The 21380-nt window shown below is 65.0% G+C and overlaps 1 protein-coding gene across 4 annotated transcripts; it reads right to left on the bottom strand.

Moving 5' to 3' along the window:
• Positions 1-199: 199 nt before the first annotated feature.
• Positions 200-20762, bottom strand: SH2D3C (SH2 domain containing 3C). 4 transcript variants are annotated; one of them, XM_068657118.1, is made up of 12 exons: positions 20629-20762; positions 18376-18991; positions 14606-14645; positions 5914-6042; positions 5243-5691; positions 3909-4033; positions 2898-3469; positions 2588-2703; positions 2280-2451; positions 1519-1630; positions 686-892; positions 200-571 (listed from the first exon to the last, which is right to left on the bottom strand). In XM_068657118.1, exons 1-12 carry the CDS (start codon positions 20666-20668, stop codon positions 396-398), a joined length of 2754 nt encoding a protein of 917 aa, XP_068513219.1. In that variant the 5' UTR covers positions 20669-20762; the 3' UTR covers positions 200-395. The 4 variants fall into 4 exon arrangements, with proteins under 4 accessions (XP_068513219.1, XP_068513221.1, XP_068513222.1 ...); XM_068657120.1 differs by lacking the exons at positions 18376-18991; positions 20629-20762 and adding an exon at positions 17485-17724; XM_068657121.1 differs by lacking the exons at positions 14606-14645; positions 18376-18991; positions 20629-20762 and adding an exon at positions 10950-11735.
• Between the last annotated feature and the right edge of the window lie 618 nt (positions 20763-21380).

The following is a 21380-nucleotide window of genomic DNA, read 5'->3' as shown; positions in this document are numbered from 1 at the left end:
TCGCCCCGCCCACTGGGCGTGGTCTGGCAGCTTGGCCACGCCCCCTCCCAACAGGCCCCGCCCCCCAGGGGGGCGTTTGGGGACCCCAAGCAGGAGCAGAGGCAGGAGGGGGGCACCAAAGGTTTATTGTGTGTGGGGCCGGGCTATGTACACCTATGTACAGGGCGGCGGTGGCCACGGGGACGTATGTACAGAGGGCAGCAAGGGGTGGGAGCAGAGGAAAATATGGGGCGAGGCGATGGGCACCGCATGGGCGCTGTCCCCGTCCCTATAACAGCACCGCGGGACCCCCGGCTGGTGCTGAGCCACGTGGGGTCGTGGTGGTTGCGGTCCTCTCTCTGTCCCCAAATTGCCAACCCGTCCCTAATGCGGAGGGGTTCGGCAGTGCGGGTGGGTTACAGCTCGCTGAAGCGCACCGCTGGTTCCAGCTTGTGGGACAGGGCGGTGAGGACTTTGTCGAATTTCTCGTAGCGCTCCGCCTGGCTGCTCTCAGCCCCGCGGCTGCCCCACAGCAGCCGCAGCTGGAACTCGGTGCTGAAGACCTCCAGCAGCTCCGCTCGGCCCTGGAAACCTGTGGGGAAGGGAGAGTCAGCGCCGCGGGTCTGGGACGGGGACCCCGTGCCCGCAGGGCGCATGGGATGGCACCGGAGGTTGAGGGGCCGTCCCCGTTCCCCTCCTCGCTTACCCTGCAGCTTCACCTCGGCGTTGGTGTGGTACAGCCCCCCGTGGTGGGCCACCATCCGCGCCGCCTCCAGGTGGGCCATCACCACCTCCACGCCGTCGTCCGTGCTCTCCCAGGGCTCGGGGTTGTCCACCAGAGCGTCGTCCCGCTCCAGGAGGGTCACCAGGGGCATGACGTGGGGGAAGGTGGTGTTGGTCAGCGGGGGGCCTTCTGCGGAGAGAAGCGCCCTGAGGCTCTCTGGCGGGCTCGGTGTCCCCGCGTCCCCCTCCCCACCCGCCTTGGCCCCGTGCAGCGCTCCCACGACCACCCAGCCCTACAAAGCCGGGCTGCCACCGTGCCCCTGGGAGAGGTTTTCTGGCTCAGCTGCAGCACAGATGCGGTTGTGGCTCTGAGGATGGCTCTGCCCGCGTCCACCGCCTCCTCCAGCACCAGCCAGGCTCTTTCTGCCGCTCCCAGGGCTGCAGCGAGGAGCGGGTGTGCAGGCCTGGGGCTCTGCGTGTTGGAGAGATGAAGCTTTTCATCCTCCCTGCCTCAGACCGGCTGGTGTCCCCTTGCCTTGGCACGCACTGCCATGCGAGCGCATGGGTTTGGCTCGGCCCAGCCGTGTTTGTGCCCAGCCACTGGTTTTATTTAGTTATGAAATGCTTCCTTGGGAAGGAAGGGGCAGCTGAGGCCAAGCGGGCCTGGCCGGGTGCTGGGGCTGCGCAGCGGGCAGGAGGGAAGCGTCTGGCGCTGCTGGGGGAGGGACGCAGCTCTCAAACACATCCCCATTACAAGGCTGTGCCCGGCTGAGCCTGGAAGGAGCAGGCAGCGGGGCTGGGAGCCGCTCTCGTTACCTTTGCCTTCGTTCAGGCTCTTCAGGAACGGCTTCAGCTTCTTTTCGTAGAGGATCGCGCCCTCCGTGTGCCGCTGCCGCAGCACCATCCAGGTCTGCTCCAGCCGCGCAATCTGCAAGGGGACGGACGTGCTGGGGGTGGATGTGCTGGGGGAGCGCAGCCCCAGCACCGAGCCCCAGCCCATGGGATGCTCCCGAAGTCAACCTGGCCCTGGCACGACACCACCAGCAGCGCCTGCTGCTCCCCAAAACTGCCTCTGCTGCTGGCACTCACCGCCAGAGGCTGCAGGGCCCTGCCCCGGCACTGGGCTCGGCGTTTCTTCCCCTGCCGTGCCCCAGGACAGCAGCTTCCCCGCGCTGCAGCGGCCTTGAAGATGAGCTGCAGGGAGGGGGCAGCCCTTCCACCTCCTTTGTGCAGGCAGGAAGCAAGGCTTCCCAGCTGGGCTTGATTTAAAATTGAATTTTAATCTCCTTTCATCTTCCAAAGGGAGCAGCGCGGCCGGGAGACGCTGCTGCCACGGCCTTGAGACTGATTTGTATTGTACCGGAGGGCAGATTCATTTCCTCTCAGGAACAGAGCCCAGCGCAAAAACAAAAAGCCCAACCACCGAAAAAAACAATCGCATCCCGGTGGGGCTGGGCTGTCTGCTCGGAGGGGGTGGCTCCGTCCCTTCCCTGCTTCCACCCCGGTGCCTCTGCTGGGGCGTTGTCCCCGTTGTCCCCAAGGGCTGAGCCACCAGGGGGGAGGCTGCGTCCCCGTACCTGTGTCATTTCCAGGGCGTTCATCACGGCGGCGAAGCTGAACATGTTGCCCATGGTGCTCTTCAGCTCGGCCGCCAGCTGGATGGTTTTGTGCAGCAGGGCCGCCCGCTCCTCCGTGCTGCCCGTGCAGCCCAGGATGTCCACGGCGATCATGATGGACATGGTGTGGAACCTGCCGCGGGGCGAGAGGCTCAGCGTGGAGCTCAGCACGGGGACGCTCCCAACGCTGTCCCCGCAGAGCCCAGCACCCCCTAAAGGTCCCATGTCCCCCCCCGTGCCACCCCCAGCGCTGTGGCCCCGTGCCGTACCGTTCCAGCAGGTCGAGCCGCAGCTGGTGGCCGTGGGGCAGGGTGAGCAGCTCCATGCCAGAGCTCACCCCCATGAGCCGTTGCATCTCCGCCGTTACGCCCAGTATCCGAGCGACCTGGGGAGAAAAGGCAAAGAGGTGATTAGAGCTTTGTTAATTGAGGAGAGGCCGGGTGGCCCTGGCCTGCCCCAGGCGGTGCGGGGAGGCAGAGCCCAGCTGGGACGCTCTGATTTTTGGGGGTGGTGCTGGGGGATGCTCCGCTCCCCTGGAGGGGGGCAGTGCCCGGCCCTCCCGCCCGGCCCCGGCCGTACCACGCAGTCCACTTTGGTGATGTGCTTGGCCAACGTCTTCGCGTCCACCTCCGCCAGCAGCTCCTTGACCTTCTTGAGCACGGCCATCTCCAGGGGCTTGTTCTCCAGGGGGATGAGCAGGGACTGGAAGGCGGCAGGGTTAAAGGAGGAGCACGTCTCCATGGCGGGGGGCACGAAGCCCCCCAAGTCCCGCTCTCCTTTCAGCCTCTGCCCTGCCTCTGCTTCCCCGGAGCCGTTCTCCACAGTCCCTCTCTGTCCTTCCTCCACCTTTAGCCTCTCCACGTAGCTCTTTGCTGGCTTGGTGTCGTGGGACGGCCGCTCCCTGCCGACAGGGGAGGTGGGGTGCAGCTGGCAGTAGTGCCCCGTGTCCGGGTCGCTGTAGCTGTTCACGGAGGGCGAGGGGGAGGCGCGAGCGTAGCCGTGGCAGGGAGTGGAGTGGGTGCTGTGGGCAGGGTCCGGGAGAGGTTTGCTGGTGCTCCCCGGGCACAGCTGGGGCTCGCTGGACCTTCTGATGACCGGGGAGGCCGGGGCGATGCCGGGTGCTTGGCAGGCGTGTGGCTTTAGCCGTGTAACTGCGGGGAGCAGGAGAGAGGCCGTTAGCACAGCTGGGAGGGGTGCACGCCCCGAGAATCGCAGAATTGGAGGGGTTGGAAGGGAGCTCGAGAGCCCATCGGATCCAACCCCTGGGAAGAACACCACAGCCGGGGTTTGGGGAGCTCAGGGAAAGCCCCAGTGGTGCCACGACAGGACCCAGCCAGCCCCAGGAGAGCTGCGTGGCCGCACTGTGGTCAGCTGGCATCGCCCCCAGCTCAGACCCTCTTTCGGGACATTTTTTTTTGCTGTGCAGAGCCAGGCAGGGCCTTGCCAGCAGGGAGGAGTAGCACAGAGCATTTAGGGCAACACGGAGCATTTAGGGGCTTGTTTTAAAGCCAGCTCCGTCCCCCTCCCCACGTCCCTGTGGTGCTGAGCTCAGCCCGAGCCGTGTCCCCGCCGTCCCCAGGCTGTGCCTACCCGTGCTGTAGGCGGGCGACGTGGGGTTCTCCGAGATGGGGGACATCGGGGCGTGCAGCTCCTGGATCTGGTCCACGCTGACGGCACAGTTGCGGATGATGTCCCTGTGGTGCGGCAGGGACACGCTGGGGAGGGGGCAGGAGCGTTAGTCTGGCACTCGGGCAAGGGCAGAGGGGCTGGGATGAGGATTCTCCACCCCCCCCCCAGGCACTGCCCCCTTCCACTACCAACAAGAGGAGCCCTGACGAGCTCAGCTGGAGCCCTGAGCTGGGGAACCTACATAAAGCAGAGGCAGCCCTGCTGCAAGGAGCCTGGTCCTGGGGGAATGGAGCAGGGTTTGGCTCTGCTGCACCCCGGGGTGCTGGGGAAGGGGTCTGGTGAGAAGCAGTGGGGCTGTTTTCTAGTGCTGTGGTGCCTGGCTGCGAGGTGGGAGGTTTTTATGAAGCTCTGTGTGGTTTTTCTGCCCGAGAGCTGCGTGGCGGTGAGGCGAGCTCCTTCTCTCACAGTGCTCAGGAGAGGTGGAAGTGCCTGGAGGCTGCACTGGGGGCCCAGCTGTGTCCCAGAAGAGCAGGGAGGTGCTGCAGCCTGGGAGCTGTGGCTACAGCCTGAGGCGTGCCGTGAGTCAGAGGCGTTGCAAGAGGTGCTGCGGCTGCGGTGGGATGAGCGAGGGGAGTGCTGCAAGGACAGGTGAGCAGCGGCGGGGTGAGATGTTTGAGGAAATGTGAGTAGAGAGGAAAAGTGTTTCCAGAGGAGCCCAGACCTATCAGCATGTGCTCTCCTGGAAGCCTGGCTGCTTCCCTCTTCCCCGCAGTAGCAGTTGGTTGTCTGCTTATTGCTGGTGAGCTCCCACCCTGCCCTCGGGCTCAGAAGGTCGGGGTGTGAGAAGGCAGCGTGGCTCTAAGGCCTGCTGGGGGACGGGCTGTGCCTGCTGGGGGTGCAGGAGTGGATGCAGGTCCCTTGGCCCCTCTGTGTGTGTGCCCTGCCTTCCTGCACAGGGTCTGGGCACCCTGAGGCTGCCAAAAGAAAGCCAGGAGCCAGAAAGCCACATGAAGGAAATCTCCACCCCTCCTGAGAAGCCCAGGTGCTGCAAGGTTTTGTGTGAGCAGGGCAGCCCTGCAGGGCTTTGCAGGCCCCTGCCAGTGCAGCTTCATCAGCTCCTCTTGGCAACTCCTTGCAAATGCCCTTGTGGTGGCTGTGGCAGCACAGCTGGCAGCTGGCTCCTCTCCTGTGCCTCCGCTGGTCCCTGCCTGCGTTGGGGCAGTCCCCAAACCCTGCCGTGTCCCTGGGGGCTGATCCCAATCCCCTGCCCAGGCAGCACCAGGCCCCACACTCACCTGGTGGGACACCCCTCGGCCCTGGTGATCTTGTCGGCCGTCAGGCCGTCCGTCATGGTGATGCTCCTCCTCTTGATGTGCCCCCCTTTCTGGGCAGCAGGGCTGTGGGGCGCCCCGTGCTTGCCGTTGGCGAGCCCATAGCTGGCCTCCAGGTAGCGCAGGGGGAAGGTGCGGTTGATGGGGCAGTAGACGATGGCACCGCTCTGCTCGGAGATGGCCTTGCGGTTGCCCACGTAGAAGCGGACGAGGGCGGGCACGTTGTCGAAGCTCTCCTGCTCGAAGAGGTACTGCACGCGGCTGTGGCCGTCGCTGGATTTGACCGTCGCCTTGTTGATCTTGAAGTGCAGGGGCTCGTTGCGCCAGCGGCACGTCAGCACGTAGTCGCCCAGGCTGGTGAGCGAGTCGCGGATGAGGAAGTCGCCGTTCCTCTGCACGAGGCTCTCCGACACCTGGCAGGGGATGGGGCAAAGGCTCAGGCACAACCCCACCGGGTGAACCCAGGGGGGCAGGCGTGGGTGCTCCACCTCGGCTGTTTTACCCCCTGGGTACCCCCTGCTCTGGGTTTCAGGAGGGTATTGCCCACAAAACCAGGCAGTTTGGGGCTGGAGAAGCCTTGGCCTGGTGGCTCTGCGTGGGCTGGGAGCTGCCCACCCTCCCCTCCCCATCCTCACCTCCCGGGGGATGCGGCCGTGGTACCAGGCGTGGCTGCGCAGGTCGGTGCTGCTCAGCTTCAGCTCCTCTTCCAGCTCCTTGTGAAGCTTCTCCGGTGATGAGTCGAGGATGTATTTCTCCTTGGAGAACTGTAAGGGGTGAGAGGGAGAGAGAGAGAGAGAATGTCAGCCAGGGCCCTGGTGTGTGTGTGCATGGGGTGGGGTGATCAGGTCCTGCCACCGGGAGCACTTTGGGGATCTCCTGGTGGCGTGTCCCCGTTGTGCCTGCCCCAGCTCCCCGCTGGCACATCTCCAGGGCTGAACCACCGTGGGAAATGCTTCTCCAGGAGGAAACCCACATCGCTGTTCCTCCTGCAGGCAGCCGCCGCGATCTCCCCTCCCCAAAGGGTTAACTCGGCTGCGCTCAGCCTGACGGTGGCATGAATAGTAATGACAAATGTAAAGGGAACCTTCTGCATCGAAATGAGCTTTCACCAGCGCTGGTGCACCTGAGCCTGCAGGATGCAATTCGCATCCTCCCTTCCCCGGGGAGATCAGGCTGGCGGCACCTCTCCCCCGGCTGCCCCGCTCCATGGCAGGAGCATCCCCGAGGGCACCACCAGCGGGGCTGGTGCTTGCTTGGGGTCCTTGGGATCCCTGTATCGTGGACAGGAAAAAGAAGGAGATGTGCGTGCCACCAGACCCTTTGCCAGCACCAGGTTCTGCTCCCCGAGCTGCCTCCCCCTGTGGCTGTGAGGAAGGCTCAGGGTGCTGCACCGCGCTCCCACCCTGTGCCCTCTGTCCCAGGACTCCGCCGAGTCCCTCAGCAGGTTTTGTCCCTTCTGTCCCGCACCTTAGGGCAGCCCGACCCCATCCTGGGGCAGCTGCTCCCTTCCCTGGTGTAGCTGCACGTATCAGCCAAACCGGGGGCAGCAATCCTGCCCCAGGGATGTGGCTGCAGCCTGGGGAGGTGGGAGGAGGCTGGGAAGAAGCCATGCGATGGCCTGAGCTCTTCAGGGCTTGCCCTCACCAGCCTGGACCTGCCTCTGTTCCTCCCGTTCCAGCTCCAAACAATTAAAAAAGTGCTGGGGTGGTGGAAGCAGCCCCGGGAGGTGTCAGGGGCCAACTTGTGCGTGCTCCTCTGCCCTCTGCTCCCATCTCCAGGGAGCGTCCTGCTCGTTGGAGCCGCAGGGACCCGACCAGGAGATGTTCTGGGGTCACATCCCCCTCAACGAGCATCGCGGGGTGCTGAGCACCTCTGCTGCCCCGGGGCCCTCATGGAGACAAAGCTGCTCAGTGCTGCTGAGCCCTATTAAAAATAAATGGTAGCCACGGGGCTGCCGAGGTCCAGCTGCCTCCCGGGGGACCGAGGCCGAAGCAGATGCTGTTCCTATGACAACTCCTCTGCTGCCCAGCACCCGTGGCCGGGGCTGCCCCTGTGCTCAGCACCTCCCCGCAGCGCTTGGGGCTGAGCTGGGAGCGATTTGGGGCTGCAGCTTTTCCCCCAGCTGCCCCCAGAGAGGGGATTGGGGATTAGCAGCTCTCCGCTCTGTCCTACAGCTGGGTTTTCCCCCAAATCCTCCCCATGCAAATGCGTGGGATAAGGGACTCAAACCCAGCTGAGCAGCACCCGGCGTCTCCAAGCCTGGATTTGGGCAGCAGCTGGCTGGCATCCGTGCCAGGAGCCAGGTGCTGAGCTAGCACGGAGGCTCGGGGGGCTCTGCGTCTTGCAGATGGGGGAGCGAGGGCGGCTGTGAGCACAGGGAGCCACGAGCCACCTCTGTCCTCCTGGCTGGGTGTCACGGTCCCACCCGGCTTGCACGGCCACCAAAAAGCCACCGCCTGCAGCCAGGGTGGCGGCAGGAGCCCGATGCATGGGGAGGAATCCTTTTCCTTTGGTGCTCTGCGGCTCCGGGGACCGGTCCTCGTGCTTTGACTGGGCTTCCTTCTGCTCTGTGGCGTGTCTCGGAGGAGGCGGCGGGGCTGCCAGCTGGCTGGGTGCCGGCGAGGCACAGCAAGGCAGCCCCGGCCGGCCAGGAGCTGTCGGGAGCGTGTAAGCGGATGTCTGAGTGCCGAGCTGAAAAGGGCACCGCTTGGCGCTCTCAGCTGTGCCAAAAGGACATCAAAAGATGCTCGGGCCCGATGCGAGGCCTCGCAGGCGAGAGGGCTGGCTGCGGAGAGGAGCCTGGACTGCTCGGGTGCCTGGTGCCAGCCTCCTGCACCTCTTCCCACAGAAGGGGGAGAAACGGGGCTGAGAGCGGTTCCCCAAACCAGCCCCACCAGACAAACCAGCTCAGGAGCTGCCAGAGATGATGCCAAGCTCTGCCTGAGGAATCCCAAGCCGCAGCCAACGTGGTTTGGCTGGAGAAAGGAGAGCTCCTTGGTCACGTTCAGCACCCAGACAGGCTGCTTCACGGTCCCGGGGCTGCGGGATCCCTCCGGAGCTGCGGTGCAGTGGGGGCAGTGCTCACCGCGAGGGGATTCCCTGGGCTCTCCATCCCTGCTCGTTTCCTTGCCTCTACCTGCTGCTTTCTTGGCAGAGGGAGGCATCTTTGGTCCCAGCTGCAGGGCAGGGATGGGAATTAGCAGCCAAAGGGCGAGATCTGGGGGGATGGAGGGTGCTGGCAGCTGTGGGCTGTGTAAAGCAGCGGCTGTTGCTCTGCCTGGTGCGAGGAGAGCTTCAAAGGCTGGCATTTGGCTTTCTCTCCTCGCAGAGGTACTCTTACGAAACGGGAGTGACTTGCAGCCTGCTTTCCAGCTCCCCCCTCCCAGACCTGAACATGAAGTCAGCCTGGAAAGCGAGGTGTGCGGCACCCACCCCGCCCCGCGATAGCATCTCCTGGCTAACCTCAGGGCACAAAGCACAGCTGCTCTCCTACTCCTGCTCCTGCTGCCTGCCCCACGTTGGGACCCTCACCGGGGAAATCCCAGCCCCTGCTGCAAGCTCTTTCACCCCGGCTGGAGCAGCTGTGGGGCCCGGGAAGCACAAGTGGGAGAGAAGGGAGTACGGAGCCACTTGGAGCAGGTGCATGGGGAAAGCCCCAGGATCACCAGAATCTCTCTGTTCTCCACTTAGCTCCCTACCTGCCCACGGGCTGCTTCACGGCGGAGTATTTCAGAGCAAACATCCTTGCTGAGGCAGCCAACGCCATGGCGAACCCAAGAACTGCTCTGCTTGCCTGGTGCAGGGCTGCTGCGTGAGCTCCCTGCGTGCCTGAGAGCGGCCGGTCCACCCTGAGGGACTGCAACGGGGGAAAAATCCCACTGCAAACACCCCCGGGTTGTCATGGGCTTGCTCCACACCCACATTCCCTGGTGTGAACCAGTTGGTCTCACAGATCTTGATGCCCAGATGGGAAAGAACTGGTTTGTCTCTCTGCATCGTCTCGCCATGACTCCGGGCACCCAAAGGGCCTCTCGGGATCTTTGTCCTGGCACTCCCAGCCTTTCCTAGGAGTGCTCCTGGCCACCCAAAGGTTCTCCTCTCCTGTCTGTGCTCCTTTGTGGCAGCTCTGGAGCAATTCCACCTGGCTGGCAGGGGTGGGGAGCAGCTGAGGTGTGCTGCCTGGGAACATCTGGGTGCCTTAAGATGGGACAGGTGCCCCGGGTTGCGCTGTGGGGTGGCGGAGCGCGCCGCTGCCCTGGGGGAGCGGGTCTCCAGCACGGCATTGGGGCGTGCGTGTACACACATCTCCATCCATCTATATATTACTTATCTCACTCCGAGACGGCGGCGGCCGCTGCTGCTGCATCCCTTTTCGGAGCTGCTATTGGCCAGAAATGATGTCAGTGCTTCCCAGGCTGGGTGCACTGCCATTGGCGGTGAGCAGGGATGCGGCTGTCAGCTGGAAGCGCTCCAGTCATTCATGGGGACTTCAGTGTGTGTTTGCTGGGCACACTTGGACACAAATAGACGGTGAAAGATCTGGCAGGGCCAGGTGAGCACTCGGGGCTTCGCTTTTAACTCTTTTTCCCGGCGCCGGGATGGAGTGCCCTTCATCCCCTCCCGCATCTCCTGTGCCCACCTGTCTCCCCCTTGTTCTGGCAGCAGCTCGCTGCGATGCTCAGCCCCAGGACTGCTGCGTTAGGGCACGTCCCCCGGTGCTGCTCGGTGGCTTTTGGACAGCCAGGAGCACCTCCTCTGCGTTCTCCCTCCTCGCCCCCACTAGCGATCAAAATCCCCGGCTTTGCACTGAGATCAGCAGCAATCATGACAAGACTTGAAACGCTTCCTCTGGGCTCCGTCTTACCCAGCATAATCTCTACAGCTCGGCACCTACCTCCCCGAGCAGCGCTGGCTGAGGCTGCCAGCTCTCTTGGCTGCCAGCTCCGGGCGCTTCTCACCCTTTTTAACTTGCAGCCTGCCGGGAGCTCTTGCTTCAGATCAGAGCCTGCTCGGCTCTTGCGATCCTCAGCACTTGGCGCTCTCCCTAAGCAGGTAAACGAAGGAACCGGTTTCTGGGGCTTTGCCCTTCCTCAGCCAGAGCCCCAAACAGGACACCTCACCTTGTGGCAGCGCTGGAGGTGCCACAGGCCGGGTGCCGGCACCGCGGCCGAGCCGTGCAGCTCACACACACAGCCCCAGGCCGTGGTGCTGCGGGTCCCTCTGGGCTCCGTCTCTCCTCAGAGTGTAGCAGACGCTCCCGGAGCACCTTTGGAGATGTGCTGCCTCTTGCAGGGAGCCGAATGCTCCCCTCCGTGAGGTCTCCTGCCCTCAGGGCTGCCTTTGGGGCCGCTGCTCGCAGCCCCTGACCCGAGTGCTGCTCCGGGGCTCCGGCTCCAGCTCCGACCCACACCCGGCATCCAGAGGGGATGCAGGGGGCAATGCTGGAGCCCAAACCAAGCACCTGAGCAGGGCAGCGCTGCAGGCTGAGGACACTGAGGCACGAAACCTCACGTCAGCCCCGCAGAGCCCCGGCCAGCGGCCGCAAGGTCAACGCCATCCCCACGAAGCCCCCCTCAACACCACCACCACCACCACCACCCCCGGGGGCACCCAGCCGAGGGGCTCCCGGCCACCCTCCGCTTTCCCCATCCTCGCTGCCGGCCCGGCTCACCTGGACCTGCATGAAGGAGCCTCGGTAGAAGCAGCAGGCGGCCGCCGACAGGGCGCTCCACAGGCTGCAGCGCTCCGTCATGGCGCGGCGCCCTCAGCCCCCCTCCGGGCTGCCCCCGGCCCGGCTCGGCTCGGCTCGGCTGGGCTCGGCTCGGCCCCGGGTTGCCCCTCACGCTGCCTCCGCCACCACCGCCACCACCGCCGGGCTTCAATTTCAGCCGCTTCCCCGATTACCTCATCCCTTGTCGGCAACGGGAGGCGGCACCGAAGCGGCTGCTCCGCCCCGGCCCGCCCCGCAGGGACCCGCGGCAGCCGCCACAGCGCGGCCCTGAGGGGAGCCGGCCCCGGGCTGCCACGGCCTGAGGGGGCTGGTGGCCATGAGGGGGACCTGGTGGCCCTGAGGGGGACCTGGTGGACCCGAGGGGATCCAGCCCCACCACGTCCTGAGGGGAGCAGGGTCTTCTGAGGAAACCGGGCAGCCCCCATCAGCCACGTCCTGAGGGGAGCCGGTGTTCCTGAGGGGATCCAGCCCCACCACGTCCTGAGGGGAGCGGGGTTTTCTGAGGGGAATTGGTGTCCCTGAGGGGATCCAGCCTCACTATGTCCCAAGAACTGGGTTTTCTGAAGGGAACCGGTGTCCCTGAAGGCAGCTGGCACCCCTCATCGCCTTCATACCCCGAGGGGTTCCCCCAAAGGAGCTGGCACCCCTCATCTCCTCACCCTAATCTGCCCTCCGCAGTGACACACGGGGTCAGGGACAGGCTCGGTCCCTGCTCCCCCTCACCCCATCCCTCCTCGCCCTGCCCGTCCTCCTGCCGTCCTTTTCTGGGGAAGACGCCGGCTCCTGCCCCACGTGGAGGCAGCCGGCTGCCTGCTTCCCACGTAGGCTGTCTCCGAGTCGCGTTTAATTAAGGCTCCGCTCCGGTTTAATTAAGGCTGCGGTTTCGCGGAACGGGATGCACGAGGCGGCACTGCTGGCTCCGAGCCGCCTGCCAGCCCCGCAGCCCCCTGCTGCTCCACAAACCAAGCCCAGGGACCGCGTCCCGTGTCCCCGCTGTCCTCGTTTTGCCTCTCTCAGCGGGGACCGGGGCACTGGGAGCCCTTGTGGGAGCAGTCCTGGGGGACACAGGACTTGGGGTGCTGGCACAGTGCTCCCCTCCCGTTATACCACTCCATCGGGGATGTCCCTGCCATGAAGCTTTGCTGCCCGGCTTTCCCTGAGCAGCTGCGGTCCCACTAAGGACAGAAACGGACAGAGATTTAGGAGGCTGTGCACAGGGCAGGGAACCTGCACCAGGGGACGTGACAGTAAATCCTGCGCTGCTGCTCTCCCGGCCGTGCTGCCGAAGGAAGGAAGGAAGGAAGGAAGGAAGGAGGAATAAGCCCTGCTCCCAGCGGGGACCAGCTCCAGTTAGCGAGAGCCGTCCTCAACGCGCGTCCCCGGCCGAAGATGCCTCCTGGTGCGCCTCTGCCCTGCCACGCCGCGAGCTCAGAGGTGTTCCTGCTGCCACCCACGCGGCCTCTCTGCTAATTAATTCAGACGAGCCCCTCGCGTCCCCCGGCGAGGAGGAAGCAGGCAGGGCTGATGAGATACAGGTCTCCAGAGCGGCTCCTCCACGCAGAACAAAGAGCTCGACCGCGCTCGCTGGGCCCGTGCTCTGCCCCTTCCATTGCAGGGGAGAGGGGAGCAGGAGGGTAGCGCCTGGATTTAGGATGGGGCCAAGCAGCAGGAGGAGGAGGGCAGAGCACAGGGTGCAGGGCAGCGGGTGGCCCCGCACCCAGAGGTGCCTGCAGCCCTAGCGGGAGCGTGGCTGCTCCTCTCCCCTCGCGAGGGGCCGAGGGACAGAGCAGATGGCAGCACGTGGGGAGACGCCGCTCTGCGAGGATCCGAGGGTGAATCACTCGCCGGCAGAGGCTTCTCCTCCGCAAAGGGCTCAGCTGCTTCCCTCCTGCAGCGGATCCGAGGCTCTCCGCCGACGGAGCGAGCTGGAGCTGTGCCTGTGCTGCCCCTTCGCAGGCACAAAGGGAAGCTGAAGCCCCCGGTGCTCACTGGGACACATCAGCTTTATTGGCAGCAGCTCCCCCGGGGCGTAATGGGGTTTTGCAGCTCCCTGCCTTCCCCTACAAGAGGGACAAACCTACGCTGGCAAACCCCGCTGGGAGGTGAGCAAACGGAGCCGGAGTGCAGATCCCCCAGGCAGTTTGGGAACACCAGCCCTTAGGCTATTATTAAAGTGCGTTAATTACCAAGAGCTTATTGATCCTGGCTGCCTACCCCACACACCACAGAGCAGGGAGCGCTTTGGGTGCCAGGTCCCAGCCTTGCTCCCAAGCGATGCCAGCAGGCACCCAGCCACCCCGATCCCCTCAGGCTATGGGGCCGGGCACTGCTGGGTGCTGAGCACCCCGTCCAGGCAGGGCTGTGGGCTCCCCGCCAGGCACGGTGCCTGCAGTCAGCCGGCGTGCCCCCAGCATCTTGGCCACGCGCACTCCAGCTAATTACTTCTTTGCCTAAAATAGCTGCTGTCGCCGCAGCCATCGGTTGCTTCCGTAGCTCACGGGAAGCGGGGTGTAAATCACACACACTGCCCATGGGCTGCATCTGGACACCACGGGGATGAGTAAGGAATAAAGGCCAAACAGATCGGGTTTGGCATCCGCCTGGACAGTGGGGAATTCTGGCTGACCGAAAACAGCTCGGATTCTACAGGCAAAGCCATGCCCATCGCTCCATGCCCGCGCTGTCTCAATCCATTCACCCACGAGCCATAAAATTTGCCCACCTCCAGGTGCACAGACTGATAGAGCAAGGGAAAACACAGCACGGCACCCGCTCCACCCTGCCCTGGCAGGACTGGTGTGTGCGGGCAGGAGCCTCGCCGCTCCGTGCACATCACACCGCCAGCACGTTGAGCTCCCACCAGCAGCCAGGCTGCTCGTCCCGCGTTGCCAAAGGGAAATAAGAGAGGAGAGAAGTCCCACCGGGGTGGTCGCAGTGCTGGGGGTCACCAAGCCACGTCTGGCCCCGCTGCCCCATTTTGCACGTCCCCATCAAGCAACTGGACTCAGGACGCTCTATCCCTTCTCTAACAAACTCCCTTTTGCCATCGTGTGGCAGCAACTCGCCCTCTGGGCAGGTTTTCAGTGCCCCGACCCCAAAAGAGCCGGCACCCTGTGGCCATCACCCTGCTCCTGCCCGGCGTGCCAGCAGCCTCCTGCAGCAGGGCCGGCTCTCCTCCAGAGCCAGGCGCCTCGCTAATGAATTTCTGGCCAGACATGAAGAGTCCTCAGGAATGTTAATAGTTTGCTGGAGGATAAGCAAGAGATTTGGAGAGATTTACACCGACTTTCATGTGACAGCCACGGAAAGTGGCTCAAACCCTTCCTCTGCTACGTGGGGGCGGAGGGAGGAGGTGGCCCCCGCGCCGCGAGTGATGGGGAGTGCGAAGCGCAGGCAGCGGCGGGGGGACCGTGCACGGCTTGTGCCTCGCCTGCCCGGCTGTTTCTGGCAGCAAATGTCCTCCGAGGACAAAGAGAGGAGGTGCTGGGATGGGGACGTGGAGCTGAGCACAGGGCATGGCCAGCCCCGGGGTCGCTGTCCCCCTGCTGTCCCTGTCCCCCAGCCGGGACGGGCTGCGCCCGCGCTCGGTGTCTTACCTTGACGTATTCGCTGCCGGACTCCAGGCCATTGTGGTGGCTGGAAGGAAAGGAGAAAAATAAATTTGTGTGGGTAACGGGCAGCAAGTCGCAGTGGTCGGGCGAAGGTGGTGGTGGCACAGCGGGGGGGCTGTGCTCCGCGAGGCAGTGGGTTTGGGAATGCTCCAAGGGCCCCCGTGCCCGCTCCCGACGCAGAGCTGAGCCTCCCTAATGCGATCAGGGAAGAATGGGGCTTTTTTGAAAGGATCTTGCCCCAAATCGGCTTGGGACCGTGTGAGCAGAGCTGGGGACAGCCTGGCTGAGGTCCCCTTGGGTCATGGTGCCGGGGCTGCGTGCCAAAGCAGGGTCCCGTGCCCCGTGCCCTGGCAGAGCTCAGTCCCACCGGGCGGTTTTTGGGACACGCCGCCCGGGGGGGGTCTGATTGTTTCTCTGCAGCTTTTTGCGAACCCACAGAATCAAACCCAGGGTGGTGTCGGGTCTGAGACTGCAGTAGAAGCTCCCAGTCTCAGCGATGTGTTCACTCTTGGCCCTACTGACAACCAACCCAACAGCTGGGCTGGCCACTTCTTTCCTGGGGGGTGCTGAATGCCCTTCTCCTTCCTGAGCACGCAGCAACTCTGCTTTTTGTGCCCTTGTGGGGTGAGGTGTTTGTCTGTAGGGGTAACTCCTGATGGAATTGAGAGAGTTTGGGGTAGAGAGGCCATAACAACTGAGCTGGGATGTGCGACCCTGAGGTCTCGTCTTTCTGAATAAAACACAAAAATCCAGACTTCTTTAAGCAGAACCCAGCACCCATCGCCTCCCAAACGCCAAGCTTCAGCACGGACACCCCACTGCCTGCCGAGATCACCCTCCTGGCACAGGGCTGTGGCCCGGGCAGGCGGCTGCAGCCAAGAAATAACCAAACCCAACGGTGTCACAGCCCCGGGACGTCACTTTCCATCCGGGAGCCGCCTCGCTCCACCGAGCACCCGCAGCCACCCGCACTGCCACGGCCAGAGCCCCCCTGGCACTGCACAGACCCCATCCCAGGGGCCAAATCCCTCCTCTGGGAGCTCCCTCCTGGCTGGGGCTGGCTCAAAAATCAATCGGTCCAAAAATTAATCCATCAATCAAGCCCTCTGGGAGCTGCGGTGCGCGGCACCACGCGAATCCTGCTCCATCCCCAAGCCCACCGGGCTGCAGTGGCTCGGAAGAGGAGAAGCAGAGTTGGAAACCAAGTGGGGGAAAAGCTAGAAGAGGATTTTATTTTTTTTTTGGGGGTGGGGGGGCGCACAGCTGCTTCGGGCAGCTGCGGGCTGCCTGCCCACCCTGGCGCTGCCTCTCCAGCCCGTTTGCCTTTCACACGGCCGCAGAGAGCGCCTGGTGCTGCGAGAGCCGTGAGAAAAACCGGCAGGAGGACGGGGGCCTCCGGGCAGGAAATCGGGAGCATGAGAGCAGCTGGGAGACGCGGCGAGGGCTGGCGGCGAGGGGGGGGCCTCGTGCTGGGGACGGGCAGCAGCTGCGGCTGGGGAGGGTGAGAGGAGGGGGCCGGGGGCCGCAGCCCCCCCTTGGCTCCACGCATTCCTGGAGGAAACGGCATTTTTGGGGGCAGCCGAGCGCCTGGGAGAAATTCCTGGGCTGCCTTTGGAGCGCGGCCGCAGCCGGGCCGCTGGGATTCGGAGCTGCTGCTGGGCTTCCCGCGGGGTGGGGGAGATTTTGGGGACAGCGCAGACATTGCCAGGCTCTGTGCTGGGGACCGCCAGGGCTGGTGGGGTGGGTCCAGCCCCAGTTTGGAGCCCAGGCTCTGCTCACCTGGGTACACCAGGGGCTGCGTTTGGGCACACGGTGCCTCAGTTTCCCCTCCTTGGAGCCCCTCGGTGCCGGCAGTGCCCAACCCATGCCCCATGGGAAGCAAAATTTCCCCTGTGGGTCACCTCCTGTGGGTCACCGTGTCCCTGCCGCTGTCCCCGCTGCTCCTGTGGGGTCACAGCAGCCCCGGGGCTGGGCGCTGCACACCCTGTCCCCGCTGAGCGTGGTTCCCAAGGGTCCCTGATCCTGCACGGAGCTTCTGGGGTGCGTGGGCACCCTCAGCCCGCCCTGCCCTGGGGGCCTGCGCTCAAGCAGGAGGCGTTGGAGATTCTCCAGGGCTGGAAAACATGACCAAGGGCCACGCTTGTCCCCTCCGCGGTCCCTTAGCGCGGGCACTCCCTGTTCTGGGCAGCTGTCCCCAGCCCCCCCTCATGTCCTGGCGGGGAAGGATTGTCCCTGTCCCAAGGACGTGCGCAGGAGGAAGGGCTGGGGAGCGGCACAGCCCCGGTCCTGCTTCCGCCGCCTGTCCCACAGCACAGCCCGGCCGCGGGGATGGCTCCGGGGCTGCCTGGGGCACACGGCCACTCCCCGAGCCCCCAGCAGGGCTCCCCAAACCCCAAACGGGGCCCAGAGGGGCAGAAACACCCCTGATGCTTGGGTCACGCGCGTGCCTCAGTTTCCCCAGCAAACAGCACGGCCACGCTCATCATCGGGGCAGCCCCAGGTGATGCACAAAGGAGTTCGGTGCTCAAGTTTTGGGGATCCAAATCCCCCCTCCAGCACTCCCCAGATCCCAGACACCCGGGTGCCCACCACTCGTCCCCACTCTGCTTGGCTCCTGCCCGCCCTGGTCTGGGGGCTAATTAATTTTGGGGGCAAAAGGGGTGCCCTCCGCGGGGGCTCTGCGCCCACCCGGGGGTGCAGCAGCGCTGCCCAGGTGCTTTCCATCAGCAAACGCCGGGGCCTCGGCATCTCCCACAGCCCTACATCGAGGCTTTGTGCGCCCCGAGCGAAGCCCCTTTCCCAGCCTCCCCCTCCCCGTGCCCTGAACCGTGCCGGGGAGAGTGGTGGCGATCCCAAATCCTTACCTGCCCTGCCCCAAGGTGGGAAACCTCCTGCCCACCGCTGTCATCGGCCCTGCGTGGCTGGGCGAGAACCTCTGCTCCGGGACGGGGAGAAGCTCTGGAGGGTGCTCGCTGCGAGCCGGGACGTGGGGCGCGGCGGCAGACCCTCCTCCTTCCCGTCCCAGCCCTCCTCTGGCCCTCCCTTCGCGGCCGGCAGGAATGTGCAGCCGGTTCCCAGCACCGATTCCTCTTCCTCGCCCCGCTCCTGGCACCACGCAACCCCCCCTTCCCTCTCCCTTCCCTCTCCAGGATGAGCCCTGCAGTGGTTCTGGGGGAAAAGGGGATTTGGGGGTGCAAGGGGGGGGTTATGGGGTCCTGGGTTGGGGCTGGCACAACGGGACGTCATTACGGGGGGAAATCTGGAGTCCTCTGCCCGTGCCCCCAGTCCCTCAGTAGGGATGTGTTTGACCCCGGTGCCCAGACGCCCAGGTGATGGGCAAGGCTAAAAATCCCTCATTCATTTTGAGGTGAAAACCCTCTGAACAAGCCGATTCAGGAGGGCTGAGGCCCCCAAAACCTTGAAGAGGGGTTTAACAGGCAGAAAGGATTGGGGCTGGGGGGGTTTTGGGGATTACCCCTGTACCTGGACAGAGGCTGGGCTGTTTGGGGGGGTGAAGGACGTCAGGGCTGGAAGGGGAAGGAGGGCCAGCCAGGTCAGGGGAGGCCGCGGGGTGTTTCCACCCCCTGCGGAAACAGGAGGGAGCAGAAATCCCACAGGAAACCTCGCTCAGCCTCCGAGCCAGGCCGTGCCGTGCCGCCAGCCAGGTGCATCCCGTGGGGACCCTGCTGCGTCCCAGCCCCTCGGCCCCCCCCGGGGAGCACAAAGCGAGCCCGGCACAGGGAATGGGGCCCTACCTGTCCGGGGAGCCCTCGCTGGGGTGCTCTTGCCCCTTTCCCAGCAGATCCCTGCTGGTGGTCTCCGTTCCTGGTGCGGGGCCGGGGGCTGCTCTAGGGCTCGGTGCCTCCATCCTGGGGCAGGAGATGATCCCTGCAGGCTCCTGCTCCATCCTGGACATCGCTGCCGCTGGGGTGCCTGAGGGCAGAGCCTCTTCCTCCTCCTGCTCTGCTTTCCCAAAGGCTGAGGACGGGTCTGTGCCGGCGTCTGGGGTGCCAGGAGTCTTGGGGCCGCTCATTGGGGTTGTGCCGGGCATCTTGTCCCTGGGGGTCCCTTTCTCCCGACAGCTCTGGGTGCCCCTGGCTTTGCCCGGGCTCTTCCCCACCTTGCCCGGGTTCTGCCTGGGCATTGTGCCCATGTGGCTGTACATGTCCGAGGAGCGGGCGTAGGGGCCGGGGCTCTTGGGCATGGTGTTGAGATCATCCTGAGTGCTGCCAAAGGGCTCCTCCAGGAAGCCGTGTGGGGGCAGCCCCCCTTCCCCCGCCTCGGAAGAGCTGGGGGCCACGGCCCCGCGCCGCAGCGTGAAGGAGCGGGGGATGCTGCTCAGGCTGCCGAAGCCTTTGAACTTGAAAAACTCTGGCGAGGAGAGAGGAGAGAAGGGGGGAGATGAGGGGTGGGCACGGGCACTGTGCTATGGTGCAGCCCGGTGTCAGCCCTGCTGCAGCACTGGTCCCAGCGCAGTGTTGTCACCGTGTGGCCTGGGGCACACACGATGCTGCCGGGGGCTCTTCGGGCTCTCCAGCTCTCCATGCTGAGCACCAGCCCACGCTCCGTTTACCCCAGAGCCCCCGGACTTGTGGACGTGCCCCGTGTGCACGTCGCCACCCTGCCCAGAGCAGGATCCGGCCACCGGCTGGGGCCGGCGCTGCGGTGCTGGCTGCGAGCAGGAGGCAGCCTCCTGCCTCCCCACTTCCTCGCTCAGCCCCTCGCAGCCTCGCTGCGGCTCCCCGGAGCCACCTGCAAGCGCCGAGCGCTCAGCGGTTGCCGGAGGAGTATTTATAACCCCGGCTGGGCGGCTCTGCCTTTCGCACCTCGGCGCTGCGTGCCGCTGCGCTGCCTCCCCGCCTGCGTTGGTGCAAGGGTGGCAGCAGAGCTGCGGTGCTGGAGCTTTGGTTTTCTGGGTGCTTTTGGGGTTTTGCAACTCTTACATTATGCAGCGGGGCCCTGCAAAGCCTCTTCCCCTCCGGGTGTGCCGAGGCAGGAAGCTGCACCCTGCACTGCGTAAGGAGCCTGGGTGCGGGGGGCTCAGCCCTCAGACACCACCTCCTGCATGGGCTGCAGGGTGCCCCCGCCACCAGACGGGGCAAAGGGGCTGCAGCAAGCCAGAATCGCTCCTGCAGAGCCAAAATCTCGTGGCCTGGACGCTGTCAGCAGCTGAAGTGCTTTGGGTTAAAGCCCCCCTCGGGGGCCGAGCATCCTTTACGCTCGGGGCTGCTGCGGGGTGGAAAAGCTGGGGACCTTCCCGATCGCCTCGCTTCCCACCCCGATGGAAAATCCCAGCTCAGCCGGGGCCGTGGGAGATGGGTTTTGCCCAGCCCCTCGCACAGCTCCCGGGGGAGCGGAGGGGCTGGCCTCCCACCGTGCCGGCAGCGGCACGTGGAGGCAGAGGAATGCGGAGAGCAGCAGCGAAGGCCAGCTCCTGCTCAGCGCGGGGCCTGGCGATGTGCAGTCCCAGGGCTTTGGGGAAAACCAGAAACTGTGAGAAAGAGCACGGCTCCCTCCCCGCGGGCACCACCGCTTCCTCTGCGCCCCGCTCCCAGCGCTTCATCCCCGAGTGCGGCTCCATCGGTGCGGATTCGCCCCCGGCCTCCATCCCAAATCGCTGCTGCAGGAGGACCTGGAGTGGTCCCGGACACCCCCAGCCCCGGCTTTCACCCCCAGGCACACACGGGGTGAATGCTCCTTGCAAGGTGTGATTTGGGGAGCTGAAATCCCCAGTGGGGTGAGCGTGGGGTTCACCCCCATTGGGTGCACGCTGGCACCCAGTGCATGCAGACCGGTCCCAGTCCCATTCCCAGCACCTGACCCATCAGCACCAGGGCTCGAGCGAGCCCAGGGGACGTAAAACCCCAGAGCCCCTCTCATCCCCAGCGAGTTTCCTGATGCAACCTCTCCCTTACAAGAGGTGACCATGCTCGTGCATCCCCCCCTTTGGGGCCAGGCTGCCCAGGTGAGCACCCGGCGCCCACCCTCGCCATCCCCCGCTGACTTACTGAATTTCTTGAAGCCCCCTCGTTTCTGGCCCTCAGCCATGGCCGTGCTGCGGGGACCGGGAGGGACAAGTTTATAAACTTGAAGGCTGTCCCTGCCCGCTCCTCCCTTCCTGTCCCCCCCCTCCGCCTCTCGCTCGCTCTCTTGATCACTCGCTTCCTCCCTGATGCTGTCATCTGCTCGTGTGGCAGCCCTCTGTCCCCTCTGTCCCCACTGTCCCTACTGTCCCCTGGTACCCGCTGACCATGCTCCTTGATGTCCCCCTGTCCCCACAGTCCTCTCATCCCCACCTGCCCGCTCAGGAGCCACCCGGGGACACAGCTTTGGGGCTGCCCCAAACCCTGGGTGCCATCCCGCTGACGGCGGTGCCAGCCCTACAGATGACGCCCCCCCTTTGGCTGCCGGTGGCTGCACCGGGTGATCCCGGAGCCGTTTCCCAGCCGCGGTGACCCCATAAATTTGGGCACCAGGCTCAGCCCCTGCCCTCACCCAGTCCCTGGGTGGTGGCCTTGTGCCCACCTCACGCCCCCAGACCCCGCTGGGCTGCGGGCCCTGGAGGAATGAGGTGAGGTGGGGGCAGCGGGGAGCCATGGGGCTGTGCCCAGCCATGCGCCCCCGTCCCTGCCCATTTGGGGTCCCCCCTTTGGGCACCCACGACCCCAAACAGAGCCTGGCACGGGCAGTGCTTGTGTTTCACATCCGTGTTTGCTGTGCTTCGTGTACACTGGGACAGGGGCTGGGGATCCCCACGGGT

This window comes from Anas acuta, chromosome 20, assembly GCF_963932015.1.
Source record: "Anas acuta chromosome 20, bAnaAcu1.1, whole genome shotgun sequence".
Classification (NCBI taxonomy): Eukaryota; Metazoa; Chordata; class Aves; order Anseriformes; family Anatidae; genus Anas; species Anas acuta.
The sequence above is the reverse complement of the archived record's forward strand: the minus strand, read 5'-3'. Positions and strand labels throughout refer to the sequence as shown.

Coding starts and splice junctions, on each gene's coding strand:
- SH2D3C (XM_068657118.1), bottom strand. CDS start 20,668: ATGGCTGAGGGCCAGAAACGAGGGGGCTTCAAGAAATTCA. Junction 5,692..5,913: donor ACGGCCGCATCCCCCGGGAG/GTGAGGATGGGG, acceptor ATCCCCTGCCAG/GTGTCGGAGAGCCTCGTGCA. Junction 3,470..3,908: donor GTCGCCCGCCTACAGCACGG/GTAGGCACAGCC, acceptor TGCTCCCCGCAG/TTACACGGCTAAAGCCACAC.